Source organism: Hyaloscypha bicolor, assembly GCF_002865645.1.
Source record: "Hyaloscypha bicolor E unplaced genomic scaffold K444scaffold_15, whole genome shotgun sequence".
Lineage (NCBI taxonomy): Eukaryota > Fungi > Ascomycota > Leotiomycetes > Helotiales > Hyaloscyphaceae > Hyaloscypha > Hyaloscypha bicolor.
Genome location: NW_020194517.1, coordinates 78,895 through 99,668, shown reverse-complemented (window position 1 = coordinate 99,668; position 20,774 = coordinate 78,895). Strand labels below are relative to the sequence as shown.

Genomic DNA, 20,774 nt, shown 5'->3' with positions numbered 1-20,774 from the left:
TGGCCCAGATAATCTTCGCCTTCTCCATCGCGTCCTTAACCTCGACCAGAACGAAGTTCATCTCGTGAACAGCTCACGATGCGCCTCACATGATTGACACGTCTTCCCTTGATTGGATTTCTTCGTCTTGGGTTAGCTTCGCGCTCCGTTGCGCTGGAGAAGGGGCCTTGGTGATCGTCATCATCGAGTCTGGTTCACCTTCGAGTTCACCTTGATTCACCCACGGTCAACCTGATACAAAACTCGATCCGCCGACAGTCTCCCGATCTCCTATTTTTCCTTCCTTGCTATTGTTGAGGGCTCAATACCCAACCACAATAGTGCGCGCTCCGATTTGAACTGCAACAATGGAGCAAGCTCAACGCGCCAATGCTGCTCAGCTCGCAGCTAGAAATATCAAAGCAAGACCACGATCTCGACGAACCGGATCCCAACCACCCAACTCCACAGCGCAACAGCAATTTACGTCAATGCAATCTCCTTCGCAGAACGGCGGCGGTGGTCTCTTCGGAGGCAGCATCCAAGCTCCGGGCGAATTCAACTTCTCTGCTTCTGCGCAAGGTCTCAGTCTTCCTCCACCTTCCTTCGGTCCCAGATCGAACACCACGAAGGAGCCATCGCAAGATGAGTCGGAAAGCAATGGGCGTTTCGCGGGCGACGATAGGGCTACAAAGAGACAGTTTGGAGGCCCTTCAACGATTCAACAGAGCAATTCTCCCTTCCAGACCTCCAATCCTTTTGAGCAAAGCCAGCCAAGCAACCAATTTGGTGCGACGCAACAGCCATCAGGAGGAAGCATGTTTCCTTTCGGAGCCTCTCAACCGTCGGGACCTTCTGGGATCAACTTCAACTCCGGTTCTACCGCCCCTGCCACGCCTGCAAACAACCCATTTTCCTTCCAGCCAGCCTCACAACCTGCGCCAACCACTCCTAGCTCCAGCTTCGGATCAGGTCCCTTCAATTTCAATCAGCAGTCATCTCAACCCGCAGGGTCATTCGGCTTAGCACCGGCAGTACAAAATGATAAGCCTGCAAATTCTCCATTCTTGTTCGGTCAAACCTCCGGGCAACCATCGAGCTCTAGCACCACCTTCGGTTCTACTCCAGCGCCTACTCCCCCAACTAGCAACTTCTTCGGGTCTGCTCCAATTACGACAGCTGCTCCTCAAATGAGCAATTTCTTCGGCTCTACTACCTCCACAGCACCTGCCCCCCAATCAAATAGCCTCTTCCCTTCTCCTACATCGGCTGCTCCCACAGCAAGCACTCCCTTCGGTACTCCAAAGCCAGCGCCTCCACAAGACAAGCCTACCAGCTCGCCGTTCACTTTCGGTCAGGCCTCCGCCCCTCCGTCAAGTTCTGGCATCATTTTTAATTCTATTCCGGTGCCTGCCCCGCCCACCAGCAATCTCTTCGGATCTATTAAACCTCAGCAGTCCGCACAGCCTACAGATTCATTCGGGTTGTCAAATCAACAAACGGCCTTATTGTCCAACCCATTTGCTCATCTGAATGTCCCAGCCTCACCGGTCAGCAATGTGTTTGGAAAGCAGGAGCAAAAGACTGCAGCACCCGCGACAGGTATCCTCTTCGGCCTCTCGGATCCTGCTCAGGCATCCACAGCGAACAATGCCTTCGGAGATGCCGCTCAAGCACCTACAACACCAAGTAAATCCACCCTCTTTGGGCAGCAGCAGTCCAAAGTTTCTCCTACAAGTAATATGTTTGGAAACCTCAATAAACCAACAGCATCGACCGCTGATTCCAGTAATCAAAATCAGCAAGCATCGGCTGGCAGCATGTTTGGGAACCAAGAGACCAAGCTGAACAATGATTTATTCGGAAATCTCAACAAGCCAATCGATCAGTCAGTTGCGCAGCCAAAGGTGAATGGAAGTGTTCCGGAGACTGGCCCCACTGCTAGCTCCTCCCTTTTCAGCAAACCTGCCTCAGCTGCCAACATTTTCGGAGCTTCCAAATTAACAGTAAGTTCTCCAGTTGATGTCGCCGATGCCTACAAAAACCATTTTAATTCCTTGAAGTTCACTCCATCACCTGCCACGAACGGCGCCAAGCCTTCCTCTGGGTCGGCACAGCCGCCTCAAGCCAGTGGTAACATATTTTCGCCCATGAAGCCCCTTGACGCTCCGGCTAGTGCAAGCCAACCTCCTCCTAACGGTATGTTCCCAAGCCTGGAGCATTCGAAGAGCCCACAGAGATTAAGTGGTTCGTCTTTGGTTCCGGACGCCCCAGCTACCTCCACTAGTGAATCTGTCCAGAGTGAGGCTTTGCAAAGAAAAAACACTTCAGCTCGGCAACAAATGAAGGAAGTGAGTGAGATGACGGAAGAAGATATGGCGCATCTACTACCCCCAAATTACACCGGGTTTCAGAAGATGGCTTTCTACCAAGGAATTCGAATGCGTATCCTCCATCAGGCGATGTCAGACTTTTTCGCTTCAGTTAATCCTGATGAGGATGCCACACCTGTTCTAGAGTTTTGTATACAGCAACGTGGGTTGATAATGGGGGATACCCTCGAGTTGAAGCGGAAGATGGGCGAGGTGACTGATGGAGCTGACCACGCCTACAAACGGTCAAAGCAGAGCATCGAATTCGCTTCTACCAAGCCGCATGAACAACAGTCAAAGAGGAAACTTGATGACGAGGACCGGGAAAATGAAAATCCGACGAAGCGAACGAGACAGATCGATCCATCAAGTTCCGCTCGAGGTCTTGCCAATAGTGAGATCAATTCCAATGGACAAGCTTCCGCTTCTGTCAACGGGAACAATCTTCAATCGTGGAAAGCTCCCTCGTCAGGACTCCCTTCTTCCTCGGAAACCCCACTCAAGCGACAGGCCGACAACCAGATTACAAAAGACTCTGTGGCACGCAACCCTCTGCGACAATTGAAGACACCAAAAGCGAACGGAACCATGGAATCCAGCTCGTCAGGTTCTTCCACTTCAAACATTTTCAGAAACATTCTTGACAGCCCGTCAAAGTCTTTAGGGAACAGCAGCCCGGAGAGAAAGATGGCAGCAATTCCGGAAACGCCAAAGGATGATGCCCCTCGGACTAATGCTTTCGCAAGCCTCCCAGGCGTTTCTTCTTCTGTCAAGTTTACGAATGGTCCATCTTCGAGTGTGTTTGGTACAAAAGCCACATCGGCACCCTCTTCAGTCTCTTCCCAGAACCTTTTCGCCCCGGGCGCAACATCAGGAACTCCGAATGTGTTCACTCCAAAGCTTTCAGCACCTTCTAATGCCGCGGCTGGCCTTGTTAACATGGACCAGAATTCAAACGTCTTGAAGGTTCCGAAATTCGGCAATGTTGCAACAAATTTTCCAGAGCAATTTCGTCAGAAGGCGAAGGAGGCCAAAGAAAAAGAATTGCAGAAGGCCATAGACGAGGAGTACGACTCGGACGATGACCTCGAAGAATTTAAGGCAAACTGGAGAGCAAGGGAACTTGAAAAGATGAAGGAAATGGAAGAAATTGCGAAAACTTCTAAGGGTTTCACGTTTGTACCATCGGCTACGATCTCATCGACTATCAAGGAAGGTAGCAACCAGGCAAGCATAGCTGGAACCCAACCATCAACGTTCCCGAACTCGCTATTTGGTCAGAACCCATCCTCCCAGGCGTCTAACAGCATGTCCAGCTCCGTGAATAGCTCGAGAACACCAACTCCGGGTTTTGGCAGCTCCACTGGGTCTGTCCTCGACGGTCATATACCAGGAAAGCCTGTCAAGATTGGCAACAACATCTTCGGTCACCTTTCTGATGCCGATAGTGGTAAGGGTGGTGATGCGGACGATGAGAGTGGGGATGAAGCAAGTGAGCCCGAAGTGGACTCGGAGAAGAAAGACCCCACGTATCAGCCGGATGGAGAGAGTGCAAGTGGACTAGGCACGCCTGCTGAAGAAACGGGTCCCGGCCTGGCTTCTGCAAAGAAGACCAACCCCTTTGCTTCCAAGTTCGGGAGTGCCTCGCTTTCGGGAACCAGTACACCAACAGGCCAGTTTACAGGGGGACTCTTTGACAGAATCACTAAAGTCATTAATCCATCACCTTCCGGGACTAGTACACCAATGGGGGGCTTTACTGGGGGACTTTTCGACAGAATCACTAAAGACAGCAATGGGAACGTGGTCCGCCGTACCTTCGACGACGAAGAGAAAGAGAAAGAGAATACACAACCAAATACTGCCAGTCCATTTAGTGATATGAAAAGCGTATTCAACAAGAGTACTGCCGCTCCAAGTGACAACACTTGGAAGCCCGACAGCCCGATCAGATTTGGCAGTTCTACACCGAGCAAGGATGGCCAGGATCCCACTCCAACAGTTAGTGTTACGGCCGCAACCCCGACTAAGACTGGAAGTCCTTCGAGTATCTTTAGTAGTCTCAATAAGACTCCTGGTTCGACATCAAAACCACTCTCAAATCTATTTGGGACTGCTAGCGGGGAGAGCAAGCCAGCTGCTCCGCTCTCCACCTTATTTGGTACAACCAGCAATCCCGCAGGCTCAACTCCAGGCACTGTTGGCTTTGCTTTTGGTGCCCCTAGCACAACCTCATCGCTCTTCCCATCCGCAGCTGCATCAGCAACTACTTCTCGTGCGACAACTCCAGGCGGGACCACGGACGGAGATAATTCGGGCGATGGTGACGGTGAAGCAGAGAAAGAAAAGTATGTACCATTCAATTTGAGCACCAGAGGTCCTGGTGAAGAACATGAGGAGGTTGTCCACGAAGTTCGCGCGAAGGCACTGAAATATTCTCCCAAGAAAGGTGGTGATAACAATGCATGGGAGAGCAAGGGTGTGGGGCCGTTGAGAGTTCTCAAGCACAAAGAGACCGGTGTGTCGAGAATTCTACTTCGTATGGATCCAACGGGCTTGATCATTCTCAACAAAGGCCTCCTTTCCGGGGTCAAGTATGAGGCGAAAGAGAAGACGGTGAAATTTTTGACGCCTTTGGATAATGGAGCCGGATTGGAGACGTGGATTCTGCAAGTCAAGACGCCAGCATTTGCCAAGGCTCTGGCTGAGATTCTCGAGGCCAACAAGCCCACATAAGATGGCCAGACTCTGGCTATCTGGCGTTACTTTGGCGCGCTTCTTGGTCGATTTATTGAGATGGCATTGGTGGTTTCGAACTTCGATAGATAGGGTTTATGGAAGAGTGGAGAGAGCTATGTAGAAAAATGGGCATGAATATGGGGGGGCTTGGACCTTTTTTTCCTCGTGTCTAAAACTGCATCAAGGGATTGCATGGCATTGGCCTGGCGTTGCATAGCGATGATTGCTCGTTTTAGATGTCATAGATGGGTTCGTTGATACTCAGACAGAACCTTGATTTTGTGGTGGTGGTGGTACTAAGTAAATAAAGCAAATGGTCGAAATATCATCCAGCCTCCCTCGTGGCATGAGCGATCTCCCTGGTCTCAAGTTAGTAAATGAAGCATTATGCTAGTGTTCGGTGCAGGGATTTTATTTCCGATCCCATAAACCTAACGCTTTGCATGCCAATGTTGAATTTTGACTCGAGCCTCGATGTTCCTTCCATGACGCCTGCCGTTTAGGGCTGGACGAACTCTAAACAACCATCCCAAAATCACAAACGCAGAAAACAACACACTGTATCTAATCCTGGGCGTCCAGGCTCGTCTCCCTTCTAAGTTTCTTGATGCTTTCACCATCATCCCCAAATTCAGTGACAATCCAGAGGCAAAACTGCTCCCACCCCACACTCCACTCCTTCATCCTCTTGGCTCTCACGCCACTCCCCAGAGTTGCTTCTTTGATGTCGTGGACCCACACTGAAGAGCTTTGATCCTCAAATGCAGCCCAGCGGACGCTGTTCTCAGCAAGAGATCCAAGGCCAGCGAGGCCTAGGCTATCCCATCCTTGCAATGCCTGCCAGAAATCATGCGTCATGCCAGCAGTGTCTTGGCCAAGAATCGCTGGATCATCGTTGCATAGAGAACAAGAGACGCCGCGGGCGAGGAGTGCTGGCAACGGGTGCGACATAACAGAGGCGCAGAGACGGAGAACCTCGTTGGAGATCGGGCAGCTCTCAACGAGGATTTTCTTATCTTTAACCATGTCGATCAGGAGCGGGTGTTTGTAGAGAGAGAACCCGTGGCCGATTCTTCGAGTTCCCAGCAGGACGGCGTCGAACAGGTTTTGATCTGTAGCATTGCCATCACCGAGGCACTCGCCGGCGTGGAAGAAAAAGGGGATGTCTATCCCTTCCTCGGCGCACTGTTTTTTGAACCAGAATAGTTCGGGTAGGAGGTCCTTGAGGGGTCGACCGCCGTCTTCTTGGCCCACAAGGTCGTAGCCCGAGATGAGGTCGGGGAAAGCCAGCTTGATTGAGATGCATGCATCCATGTCCTCGACAATTTTTCTGGTATCAAGTGCTCGGATTCCTGTCCAAATCATTCTGGCACCCCAGAAATCCTTGCCTTCCTCGTGAGCCTTGAACTTCTCGATCTCTTCTCCAAAGACCTTGAACATTCTCTCATAACTAGCCTCGGGCTGTTCCTTGCCCTCAGCGTAATAGAAGAAGGTAAAGGCTAATCGTAAGTCAACCCACTTGACCCCATCAGCATGCAACTGCTGCATCATCCGCCTCATGAAGCGTCTGAAAATTGGCTCATAGAAGATGATTGTGTTGAGGATCGTGAAAACAGAGGAGAACTTTCTCCAGACAGCATCTACTCCGTGATGGTGTTCAATAGATTCGATGCTGGTGATAGTACAACGACCCTTGAGCCAGGATAGGAAGCCTGCTCTACCGCCATCTGGAAACGAATCTGCGGCTTTGGTGAGAAGGACTGGTGTGTCTGGAACATACTCTGGACTCCAGATGGACCTTCCACTTCCTGTCAAATGTCAGCACACATGAACAAATCACGGATCCAGAACAATACCCCTTTCTGCAGTCAGAAACTTGAATTTTATTGGAGCTCCGTCAAGAGCAGCCGGGGTGTGGAGAGGGTACATGCAATGAATATGCATTCCCTCCGTCTCAAGCAGCACAGCAAACAAGTAATCGAAATCTACCATAGCATCCATATGGGCGTGTAGTAAAGCCCCTTTGGGCATCTTCCTCACAATTTGCCATAGTTTTGTCGCTTCCATGCGTTTCTTTGCCAGACTAAACATCATGCCGGGATAAACATTCGCTCCTGTCTTCTGAGCCAGGATATCTTCGAACTCGGAGGTCCATACTGTACGACGTTCCTCATCTCGAATACGGTCGACGATCGAGCAAGCTTCCTTAGCAAGAGGCGAGAGAGATTGGCGGAATGTATGGTCTGAGCTTCTTGTCAATTGGGGAGGCCGTCGAGAAGAAATCCTGCTTACCGCTCCTCTGCTTCTTTTCCTGAGCGATCAGCGCCTCGCGGCCATCAAGATACTTGTTGATGAAAGGCTCATCCTTGGCAGGAATCCCTTCCAGGACTTCCGCCCATTCATCATCTGGCATCAGTGACGGCCAAGGAAGATCTTTGACCCTCGACATTGCTGTTGTACAGAAAGAGGTAAAGGTAGGGAGGGGTGCAGGCTGACGGGAAGGTGGGATCGCGGGCACTAAGTATTGTGCGCTCTTCACCAGTAAAGTAAATAGAACTAGTCATCCCCCCATTCTTGGGTCTCTTGACAGGGAACCCGCGCCGCAAGTGCTTGCACCAAAGACTTAATTCTTGACTTCCTAGGGATGAAGTATCCAGATGGCGGCGGCGTTCTGGGATGGAACCAATTGGGCAGGTGATAAAAGGGGGAGAGTGACTCGAGGACGGCCGGACGTCCAAGCACAAGGATACCAATAAGAGGCTTTGAGTGTCAAAAATAGTATTTTACAAGTGCCAAGTGCATCTACAGTTTTGCCTTCACTGCCTGAGCCTTCTTCAAAATCGGCTCCATCTTGGTGGCCTTCATGACATCTCCCTTGACCTTCAATTTGCCTCCCATGAATAGTCGTTGGGCGTTTGCCTTGCCATTAACCAATTTGCCAAAGTCATCGTCAGAGAGTGATAGGGTCACTGTTTGGGAAGAGGTCAGCCCCCGTCTGCACAGCACAGCAACCTCCGACATGATAAACGTCATTCATTGTCCAGCCGAAATGATCAATTCGGTCAACAAGAAGGCTTTCTTACCTGTTGGCTTGTCTCCAAGCCCCTTCCCTACCTCTCCCTTGTTCTTCAGATCGATATGCCAGCTCTCCGTCTCGCCGGCCTTGTTCTTTAACGTGAAAGCGAATACGGCATTTCCTTGCTTAATTGCATCTTTCCGCTCAGTGTCGGACGATTGGAGAGCAGCGTTGATGGCTTCAAAGGCCTCCGAAGAGGGGAAAGCATCTAGTAGACGGATTAGCCTTATTTCCAGAAAACGGTGCGCGGCGTCCAGCACCGTTCTTGAGAGACATGGCGAGTGGGAGGCCGTGAAGTTGCTTGGGGGTTCGTAAGGGTTCCTCCAGTTGAAATTGCCGTTACGGTGGAGTCGCAGGCAGGGAAAGACGAAATTGAGAAGGGGGAGAGAAGGAGAAGGAGAAGTTGCGGAGTGGTATATGTTAATTGGGAGCGAAGGGGTAGTGTAAAGAAGTGTTTCTTGTCATGGCCAAGAACTTCGAGTGTCAGCTCTTTTTGCGACTGTACTTTTTGAGGATTCCGCTGCATGTGACACAGGCCGAGGTTCAGTCAAGGATCAGCACTAGCCTGCCTCATCGAGAGAGTCTGGGGTACACCAGCCGTTTCCGAGGTTAGATTTGGAGGAATCTGGATGCCTTTTCTCACTGTATTCATTTCACATGAAGCTTCGGGACGTCTAGCTGCAGAACTGCCGGCGACGGCAGAGGGTACTCGAGTTCGCCTCTCTTGGTTTGGTTTGGTTGGTACCTTGACAATCTTATCGCGCAGAGCGCTCCGGCTTGGCTCATCTCAACAACAACCTCAAGCTCATCAGGCCCCCCCCTTTTTTACTTTCTTGTTCTTTTCCTCCCCTAACCGTGCTACCATCTTCCTATCTGCTACCTTCTCTTTCTCTACCACCTTTCTGCTACTTGCTGCCTTCTGTCTATGTCCCAAATCTTTCACGAGTTGAGTCGAGTTGAGCTGGGCCACGTGTAGTTTCACCACACGTACAGTTGCGAGCCTCAGGTGATGCTAATGCCAGTAATAGCCGGCGACGATGGTGCATGAGCGCCTGCATCTGCACTACCGCCGCTAGAGTGGGGCATGTTGATGGAAATGGAAGCAGGCATACTAGTGCTTTCGGCAAGACTATATGTAAGACGACCCCTCCCCTGCCCCCGGTGTCGACTGGGGGTATTAATTAAGGGGCAGACTAACTTAAAGTAAAGAATACTAAAAACAAAAAAAAAAGTTTTCTTTAATTTTAATTTATTATATAAATAATAATAATATTAATAATATTTTTTAAATATTATAAAAAATTTAATTATAAGTTTTTATTATATAATAATTAGTAATATTTTAATAAATTTTTTAAAAAAGTTAATATTTTTATTTTTAAAACTTTAAAAAAACTTAAAAATTTAATATTATAATATTAATATATTTCTTTTAAATTTATTAAGCCTAATAAAAACTAGTTTACTAATCGGGTTATATATATAATATAAAATTATAAAATTATATTTTATTATTTTTAAGTTATATAATTAAATAACCGAGATTTAAGGTTAATATATATATTAAGCTAATATATATTTCTTCTAAATTATATTACTAATTTCAAAAATTAATAAAATAATTAATAAATAAGATATAGAAAAAGTATTTAATATATTAAATAAGTAATTAATTCCTAATTATATTAAAATTAGTAAAAAATTTAGAATTAAATAAATAATATTTATATAAAAGTATAAAGGCATTTCTATATATTATAAACTTTTTATTAATATATAAAAAGAGGCTTTAATTAATTAAATTAATAAGCTTATAATCCGAGGCCTTTCTTTTACTATTTATATTATTAAAAACCTTATAAAGAAAATAATTAAATATAATATAAATAAGAATTAAATAGCTAGTTTTATTTAGTAATATTTATTCTGGCTTAAAAGTCTTTATTTATATAATATTAATAATCTATAAATAAAATCGGAATATAGGTCTTATATTTAATTCTTTTTTAATTTAATATTATTTATTTTAGTATTATTTTTATTTCTTATAAATTTTCTAAATAAAATAGCTAATACTTATATTTCTCTATTTAGTTAATTAAAGCAATCGAGGATTATAATATTATAGTAGAAAATATATATAATTAGAATAAAAAGAATTTTTTAATTAGAATTATTTGTATTTTAAAATATATAATAATAAAAAAGCTATATAATAATAGAAAAATTAAGGAAATAAAATAGAATAGCTTATAAGAGTTTATTAGCTTATTTATTATTATTTATATAAATAATATAAAGATCTCACTTGCTTTAATTTATAAAGAAATCTTTAGAGATTTTTAAGATTTCTAGCTAGAAAATTAAAAGAAGAAATAAATTTTTTTTTTATATTATTAGTAAATAAATAGTTTTCTAATATCTTTAGATTAACCTATCTTATTTAGGGTTTTAATTCTATTACCTATATAAAAGCAGAATATAAAAAAAGGCTTTTAATTATAAATAAATATTCTAGCTATATTAATATAAAGTTTATTAGAATATATAATTAGCTTAAGATTTTATTTCTAATTTTATTTTTAGCCTTTTAATATTAGTTATTTTCTTTTATTAACTATATATTATATTATTGAGATTAATAAAATTATAGAAAAGAATAGAAATATTATTATTATAATAAAAAGAATATTTTAGAATACTTTTAAATCTATATAAAATAGAAATATATTAGAATTAAATATTTTATTAATATAAAATAAAACTAAAATATAACTTTATAAATTATAAGTTATTTTTAATTTAATTACTTTACTAAAGCTAGAAACTTCTTTAAAAATATCTTTTAATATAATTTAAATTTTTTATATTATAAAACATATATAGTAATTTATAAAAATATATACTAAAAATTTAATAAAGAATATATTTCGTAAGCTTACTAAAGTAAATAAAATAAATATAGTAAAGGCTTTTATTATAGAATACTATATAGAGGATTTAAAGAAAGCTTTATAAATTAAAAAAAATTTATTATAGGAAAAAGCTTAATTTAATAAAAGAGCCTATAGGAAGACCTAGTTTTTTAGAATAACTAAAATACTAGCTATAATTATATATAAGAATAGGAAAATTATAAAAACTAAATAAGATAAATTAGATAAATAAAAGATAAAAAAAAATATAAAAATTACTAAAGCTATAGAAAATACTTTAAAAAAGTAAGATAAAGAGTTAGAAAAGCTAAAAAAAAAAAATAGAGGAAAAAGAAATTATTAATTAAATAAAAAAGAAAAAGTATAAATTAGAGGTTTTAGAATAAGTAATAGTTAGAAAAATAGCTACTATAATTAGAAATATTACTAAAAAGGCTAAATCGTCTTATATAATAATATTAAAAATAAAGTTTTCGATTTTATTAAATTTAGGAACTCAAGAAGTAGTAATAATAAAAGAAAATAATTCTAAAGCTATAGAAATAATATAGATCTCCCGATTAGGAAAAGAGATTATTTTACTATAATATCTTAAAAAATAAAAAATTCTAATTAGCTAATTTAATATATCTAATTTAATTACTTTATATTTTTAATTTCAGACTAATTAATTATATAATTATTTAATAATTAATTAATTAATTCCGTAATAAGCTAGAAAATTAAATATATATTAATTAGATATATATATTAATTTTAAATCTCGGTTATTATATAATATAATTTTTTTTTATTAAGTTTTATTTAAAAAATTAGTTAAATAAAATAAAGTTTTATTTATATATATATTATTTTATTATATAATATATTTACTTTAATATATTATTTATAATATTTTTATTATAAAATTAATAAACTTATATATAATTTATAATACTTTTAAATAAAAAGCAAATAAAAAAGAATTAAATATATATTATTATATATTATAAAAGTAGTATTATATTATTTATTATTTTCTAATATATTTTAATTAATTATTTTCTAGTAAACTATAGTTTTAAACCTCGAATTATAAGTATTTATATAAAAAATAAAAGTAATATTATTATTAATAATATTAGAAATTAGTAATATTTAAATATAAAAACTATTAATATTAACTTTAAAATTTAAAACTAATAAAAAATAAATTATTTTATATTAAATTATTTTATATTAAAAAATTATATATAATAATATAATTAGAAATTAGAAATATATTAATATTTAAAAACTTTTAAAAACTATTATTATTAATTTTATTTTAAAGCCTATATAAATAGCTAAAAAATTATAATATTTATTATATAATTAAAGATATTAAATTAATATTATATATTTTTATTAATATAGCTATTTCTTTAGGAGTTATATATATAGTTACGAAATACGGAATATAGGATATAAGTAATGAAATATAAGATATAGTTATATAACTTTATATTCTATTAGTAATTCAACTAGTAAACTAGATTTCTTTAGGCTTAGTAGATTTAGAAATTATATATTAATATTATAATATTATAATTCTTATTTCTAAATAATAATAACTTTACTAACTAATATAACTAGTATTTTTATATTTATATAATATTATTATATATTACTAGTAAACTAATACTAATTAGTTTATATTTAGATTAGAATAAGACCTATTATATATATATAAATTAGAGAAGATTTTAGATTAGTTCTAAAAGTATTTAATAGCCTAAAACAAATCTAGTCTATTTTATATTAAAGGAAAAAATTACTTATTAATTTTATAAAAGTATTTAGTAGCCTATAAAAAAGATATCTAGCTCTTATTAATTAATAAGTAATTAGTTATTTAATTATCTATTTATTTAACTTCTATTATTCTTTAAAACTAACTTCTTTTAGTCCTAAAACTACCTTTTTAGAAACTATCTTTTCTACTTATATAATACTTATATCTATAGAATTCTCTCTCTAAAATATATGCCCTATATATGCCCTTAAAGCTCTTTAATTACTACTTCGATTTTATTATTAAATTAAGTTCTTTGAGCTTTAGATTCTTCCGGAATTATAATATTTCACTTTCTAAATTTCTTATTATAAATAAAATATTTAAGAGTAAAATATTTACTTTAATACCCTATTAGACATCTGATATCTAAACCAGATATCTGGTATCTTAATTACTAGATATCTAGTATCTTAATAACTAAATATCTAATATCTTAATCAGGTATCTAAATCAGGTATCTAGTATCTTAACCAGGTATCTGAACTAGATATCTGGTATCTAAACCAGGCATCTAAACCAGGTATCTAGATACCTTTATTACTAAACTCTTTCTATAAACCTATTATAAACTACCTTATCTTTAAACCTCTCCTGCTATAAACTATATATATATATATATATATACTAAAGAGAATCTAAACTCGGTTTAGTATAGATACTAATAAGAGAAAGAAGCTAATTAAGAAATAAGAGAATAGTATTAACCTAGTAACTATAATAAAGGCTAAACTTTAGAAATATATAATTACTAAGATATATTAGTATATTTTATATAAGAAGAATAATAATAATCTATAGAATTTATTTTAGAATAACTTTAAAAACTTTAATACTATAATATATAGTCTAATTAATTATATACTTATATAAAATCTTCGAGCCTAACTTTAGTATAATAATATTTATATTAAATAAAACTATAGAAACCTTACTATTATATAATTCTTTATTAATCTTACCTAAGAAAAAACAAAAAGTATATAAAATAAAGCTAATATTATTAATAATAATCTAATTAGAATAGATCTTTTTTAGGGATCTATTATATTAGTTTATCTTACTTTAGATAAAACTAGATATAAGGAAACTAGATAATCTTAGTTAAGAAATCAAGCTATTTATTTATTTCCTCTAAGTTAAGACTATTTACTACTTTTATTTTTACTATTATTAGTATTATTACTAAACCCGAACTATTATTAATTAATATTTACTATTTCTACTAGAAAGCTTATTAGAGAAATAATAAAGATATATTCCGAAATATAGAAATATAATAGAACTAATAATAGTTTTAATTATAAACTTATTATTTTTCTTAATATTTACTAATATATAAAGCTTTTAGAAGAAGTACTAGTAAGAGTTTTTTCTATTATATTAAAGAAACTAGTATAAGACTATTTCTATAATAATTAGCTCTCGAGCTATATATATAAAGAGGCCTATATAAATATTTATAGTTTCTTTAAAGGCCCCGGTTTCTATTATCGAAATTTAAATAAATGAAATACTATTATCTTAGTAATTATAATAGTAAAGAACCCCAAAAAAAACAATATTTGAGCTTATCTAAATACTAATTAATAACCTATATAAATTATAATATAGCCTTATTTCTGTTTTATAAAATACCAAATTCTTATATAATAAGATTATTATTTCCTATTAAGGCTTATTAGTATACTAATATATAGTCTCGGATTCTTCTAATAATCTCGGCTAGCTTATTAATAAGCTCTAATTATCTATTACTATTTATAAGAAAAAGTAATAAATTATTACTAAAACCTATTTTACTAATTAATAATATTATTCTTAAAATTCTTCAAATTATTATTTATTCGGAAATTATTAATATAAACCCAGCTATAACTTTAGAACCTATAATAACTATTTTAAGTCCTATAATTATAATAATTATACTTCGAAGTTATATTTTATATATAAGAAACCTAAATATTATTTATAGAAATATATACTAGAAAAATAAGAAACTAAAAAGGCTCGATTTAAGAATAGAAATATTTACTAATTTAGATCTTAAAATACTTATAATTTTAATAAATACTTTAGTAATATTTATATATAATATATTACTAAATTTAAAAGAAAAGAAAATAATAAGAATAATAAGAATAAACTAGTAAATAATACTTTTAAAGCCTTATTAGTAAAAACGAATAAAGGAAAGAAATATTATTCTAATTTCTATTTTATTTTTATTAAGAGCTTCTTAGCTATTCCTATAGCCCCCGCTTCTATTATTTCTATAACTAATACTTTTATAAATAACCTTACTTTTCTTTTTCTTATATACTAGATAATAAATAAAAACCATATCTTAAAGCCTATTAAATAAATAGAAAATACCTAGATATTTATAATTAATAATATATTAAGATATAATACTTATTACTTTTATAAAGTTATAATTAATACTAGAGTTTCTAGATTCTTAATTACTAGTTCTAACTAATTCCAAGCTTTATAGCAGACTAATAATAGTATTAAACTTAATAAAACTACTAAAGGTTAAGTTAATATCTAGTTTAGTATTAGATCTATATTTTTTATTAAATCTATAATAATAAGAATACTAATTAGGCAAGTATAATTCTATATTATATTTATAAGGATTTTATTTCTATTTAGTTTAGCTAATATAAATAAGCTAGAAATCTATTTTAATAATCTTATTAATTATTTTATTATTTTTACTAGATATTTTATATTTATAATATAATATTTTAAATACTTTTTCTTGCTTTAGAATATTATTCTATAAAGCTTTATTTCTGAATTCTTTATTTATAACTCTTACTTTCTTATAGAAATCAAATTATAATATTTATATTACTATTTTAGTTATTTATTTATTAGTAAACTTTAAAATATATTAGAATAAACAGGTTATAATATTAATATAAAAGCTCTTAAGTATTTTATAAAGTACTATAAGTAATATTAGAAATTCGAATAATTACTAGAATAATTTAAGTTTAATCTAAGAAATAATATTAGCTTTAATTACTTTATTATTATTAATATTTTCTATATTTCTAGTAAGCTTATATTTTATATTATTAATAAAGGTACTAGATATTAAGCTAGCTAATAGCTTTAAAATATTAGTATATTATATACTTGGGATACTCTAAAATAGTATTAGATTAATATTTATTTAGGCCCTCCTAATTAGATTATAATAAATACTAAAAAATAATTTACTAATAAGAAGTTTATTTAGCTTATAAATATTATAGAAACCAAGATTAAAATCGTTTCTATAAAAGCTTATAGTTCTATTAGAATTATAAAATATTATTATAGCCTAATTTAATATATTTACTTTATTATTATAGCTAAAATTAATAAAATTAATAAGAATACTATATTTTAAATAGCTTTTAAAACTATTAATAATTTTACTAGACCTAATAATATTATTCTAATTCTTTTGGTTTATAGTACTTTATTCCAAATAACTAAATATAATATTCTATTACTAATTATATTATAGTAATTAATAGTATTTAAGAAAATAATAATAGAAATTTAAAAGCTTTAAGCTAGATACTAGATTATAAATATTCTAAATACTCGAAATAGTTCTAATATTACTAATATCTATAAACTTCCCTTAAATTTAAATATTCTTATATAATATAAAAGAAATATTAGTTAATTTAGTAATTAGAATAGGCTATATAAGCTAGTAGCTATTAATAAGGAAAACTATATACTAGCTTTATTATATAGTAATATTATCTTTTATTTAATTTCTATAAAGCTCTTTTATATAGGAAATATTAAGGTTATTACTAATAGCCGCAAATCTAAACTTATTTCTAAACTTTATAATAAGATTAAAAGTAATATAGATATAATTCCTTTTATTATTCCTGCTATTTTACTAAAATATAATAGAGAATACTTTTATAAAAACCCGGATATTATAGTATTCCTATAAGATAATAACCTATATAAGAACTTTCTCTAAATTAAAATTACTAGTTTTCTAGAAAAGAATATATTTAAGATTATTTCTAGATTTTAGGTACTAAAAGAAATATATATTTTTAATTCCCGGTTTATTAATAAGATTAATAATAAGGATATAAAGAAAAAGTTTAAGAAATTAAAACTAGTTATTTAGGCTTATAATAATAGTAATAAATATATAGTATTAATATAATTACTTATTATTTAATTTATTAGCTAAAGAATTATTCTTAGTATTATTACTATAATAATAGATATTATAGAACTATATTTATATAATATCTTATAAGCTTATATCTAATTAATAACCTTACTTAACTATAATTTTTATATTAACTTATTTTATAAGCTTATTAGAAAGCTAAATCTAAATAATAATTTAGTTCTAAAAGTTATAAAACTATTATATAATATATTAGAAGCTAGAAACTACTAGTTTAAGAGTTATTATTCCTATTATATTAATAAGCTTTTTATAAAATAATTAATTTATAATTCTTGCTTTCTTTATAATAAGTAATTCTTTAGAATTATTAGTTTTTAAACTAATAATATTCTATTTATTAGAACTAATAATTTTATAAAGGCAAAATAACTAAAGCTTTATAAGGCTAAGTTCTTAGCTAAGAAATATAAATACTTTATTTCTAATTATAATTTCAAATTTAATAAAAGTATTATTTATATAAATACTACTAGAATTATTTTTATATAGAAATACTAGTATAAAAACCTCTAAATTATTTCTATAAAAAATACTATTACTATAAATAGTAGAAATACTATTTATTAAGATCTTTCTATTAAAAACTAATATATTATCTAATATACTAAAGAAATATATATTATATTAGTCTATTAATTAGAAGTTTTATATAACTTATTAATTATAGCTTAGGCTATTAAATTCTTGAAAACTAATATAAAAGTACTTAATAAGTATATTTAATAGTAAATTAAGAATATTACTAGAGAACTAAGATTTATAAAACTAATAAAAAAGTTCTTATATTTAATTATTTTTATAAATACTTTATTTATAAATAATAGAGATCTTTTTTCCTAAATTAAATATATTCTAGTTCTAATAAATAGAACTAAATATACTAATATTATTTACTAGTTCTCTATTAAATATAAGAGAATTACTAGAAGTATTTTAACTTTAGAATTCTATAATATAGCTTATAGCTTTAATATAGGTATTTTAGTTAAATCTATAATTAATAGAATATTAGAAATAGAACTATTACTAGTAATTTATATGAATTCGAAGTTATTATATAAATTCCTTATTAAATTAGGAACTATTCGAGAAAAGTATTTAATAATTAATATAATATATCTTTATTAGATATATAAATAACGAGAGATTATAGAAATTAAATAAATTAAAAGAGAATTAAATCCTGCTAATTATATAATAAAATCGAAGCTAATAAATACCTTTAAATACCTAATTAATATAAATATTATATAATTAGATATAAAGAAATAAGTCGAATATAAATAAAATAAGAAATAAATATATGAGATAAAAGAATATTATAAGAGGAGAAGTTATATATAAAAGGCTATAGCCTTTAGTATATAACTAAAACCTTAGAAATAATATAGATATATAAAGTATTTGGGAAATCTAGTACTAGACCGGATTAAGGAATTTGTATATAATTAGAAAGAGATACTATTTTTCGCGTTTTTTAGAAAGTTTCTAGTATTAGTATAGCTATTTCTTTAGAAGTTATATATATAGTTACGGGATATAGAATACGGGATATAAGTAATAGAATATAAGTAATAGAATATAAGATATAAAATATAATTATATAACCTTATATCTTATTAGTAACTTAATTAGTAAACTAGACTTCTTTAGGCTTAGCAGATTTAGGGATTATATATTAATATTATAATACTATAATTCTTATTTCTAAATAATAATAACTTTACTAACTAATATAACTAGTATTTTTATATTTATATAATAGTATTATTCTAATTCTCTTAATTTATAATACTTTATTACTAATTATATTATAGTAATTAGTAATATTTTTTAAAAAAATAATAGAAATTTAGAAGCTTTAAGCTAGATATTAGATTATAAATATTTTAAATACCCGAAATAATTCTAGTATTACTAATATTTATAAACTTTCTTTAAATTCGAATATTTTTATATAATATAAAGGAAATATTAATTAATCTAGTAATTAAAATAGGCTATATAAGCTAGTAGCTATTAATAGAAAGAACTATATACTAGCTCTATTATATAATAATATTATTTTTTATTTAACTTTTTTAAAGCTCTTTTATATAAGAAATATTAAGATTATTACTAATAGCTTTAAACCTAAAACTATTTCTGAATTTTATAATAAGGCTAAAAGTAATATAAATATAATTTCTTTTATTATTCTTACTATTTTACTAAAATATAATAAAGAATACTCTTATAAAAACCCGGATTTTATAGTATTTCTATAAAATAATAACTTATATAGAAACTTTTACTAAATTAAAATTATTAGTCTTTTAGAAAAGAATATATTTAAAATTATATCTAGATTTTAAATACTAAAAAAGATATATATTTTTAATTCCCGGTTTATTAATAAAATAAAATATAAAAATATAAAAAAAGAAATTAAGAAATTAAAACTAGTTATTTAAGCTTATAATAATAATAAAAGATATATAATATTAATATAATTACCTATTATTTAATATATTAACTAGAGAATTATTTTTAGTATTATTATTATAATAATAAATATTATAGAATTATATTTATATAATATTTTATAAGTTTACTAGAAAGCTAAATCTAAAGAATATTTTTATTCTAAAAGTTATAAAACTATTATATAATATATTAGAAACTAGAAACTACTAGTTTAAAACTTATTATTTCTATTATATTAATAAGCTTTTTATAAAATAGTTAATTTATAATTTTTATTTTTTTTATAATAAATAATTTTTCGAAATTATTAGTTTTTAAATTAATAATATTCTATTTATTAAAATTAATAATTTTATAAAAACAAAGTAATTAAAGCTTTAAGAAACTAAATTCTTAGCTAAAAAATATAAATATCTTACTTTTAATTATAATTTTGTAATATATATAGGGTCGTATATAACTTAAGGGCATATAACAAACCTCGGATATTACAGGTATTAATTAGAGAGATTAGAGGCCCTCCGACTTTATAACTAACTACTATTTATATTATAAGTATTAGGCTTATAAATTACTAATTATATATATGTTATCGGGGCCTCTTATTTAGAAGAGGCTTCCCTGGACCTTATAAAAGGAATAGAGATTAGTTCTGTACTGAATTTAATACTATAATTTTATAATATACTAATTTATTCTATTATCTTATTACCTACTAATAAATACCTTACAAATTTCAAGTTTAATAAAGATATTATTTATATAAATATTACTAGAATTATTTTTATATAAAAATACTAGTATAAAAACCTCTAAATTATTTTTTAAAAAAATATTATTATTATAAATAATAAAGATATTCTTTATTAAAATCTCTTTATTAAAAACTAATATATTATCTAATATATTAGAGAAATATATATTATATTAGTTTATTAACTAGAAGCTTTATATAATCTATTAATTATTATTTAAGCTATTAAATTTTCGGAAACTAATATAAAGGTATTTAATAAATATATTTAATAATAAATTAAGAATATTATTAGAAAACTGAAATTTATAAAACTAGTAAAAAAGTTTTTATATTTAATTATTTTTATAAATACTTTATTTATAAATAATAAAGATCTCTTTTCCTAAATTAAATATATTCTAG

The 20,774-nt window shown here is 31.4% G+C and overlaps 3 protein-coding genes across 3 annotated transcripts; 1 reads left to right on the top strand and 2 right to left on the bottom strand.

Moving 5' to 3' along the window:
* Positions 1–40: 40 nt before the first annotated feature.
* K444DRAFT_150864 (uncharacterized protein) lies at positions 41–5,371 on the top strand. Its single transcript, XM_024870605.1, has 2 exons — positions 41–1,985; positions 2,043–5,371. Exons 1-2 carry the CDS (start codon positions 348–350, stop codon positions 5,085–5,087), a joined length of 4,683 nt encoding a protein of 1,560 aa, XP_024742657.1. The 5' UTR covers positions 41–347; the 3' UTR covers positions 5,088–5,371.
* Positions 5,372–5,654: 283 nt separating this feature from the next.
* K444DRAFT_517608 (adenosine deaminase family protein-like protein) lies at positions 5,655–7,539 on the bottom strand (the record flags this gene model as incomplete). Its single annotated transcript, XM_024873791.1, has 3 exons — positions 5,655–6,898; positions 6,947–7,333; positions 7,383–7,539. 3 exons carry the CDS (start codon positions 7,537–7,539, stop codon positions 5,655–5,657), a joined length of 1,788 nt encoding a protein of 595 aa, XP_024742656.1.
* Positions 7,540–7,799: 260 nt separating this feature from the next.
* K444DRAFT_607129 (putative fatty acid-binding protein) lies at positions 7,800–8,518 on the bottom strand. Its single transcript, XM_024879116.1, has 3 exons — positions 8,427–8,518; positions 8,174–8,374; positions 7,800–8,059 (listed from the first exon to the last, which is right to left on the bottom strand). Exons 1-3 carry the CDS (start codon positions 8,440–8,442, stop codon positions 7,893–7,895), a joined length of 384 nt encoding a protein of 127 aa, XP_024742655.1. The 5' UTR covers positions 8,443–8,518; the 3' UTR covers positions 7,800–7,892.
* Between the last annotated feature and the right edge of the window lie 12,256 nt (positions 8,519–20,774).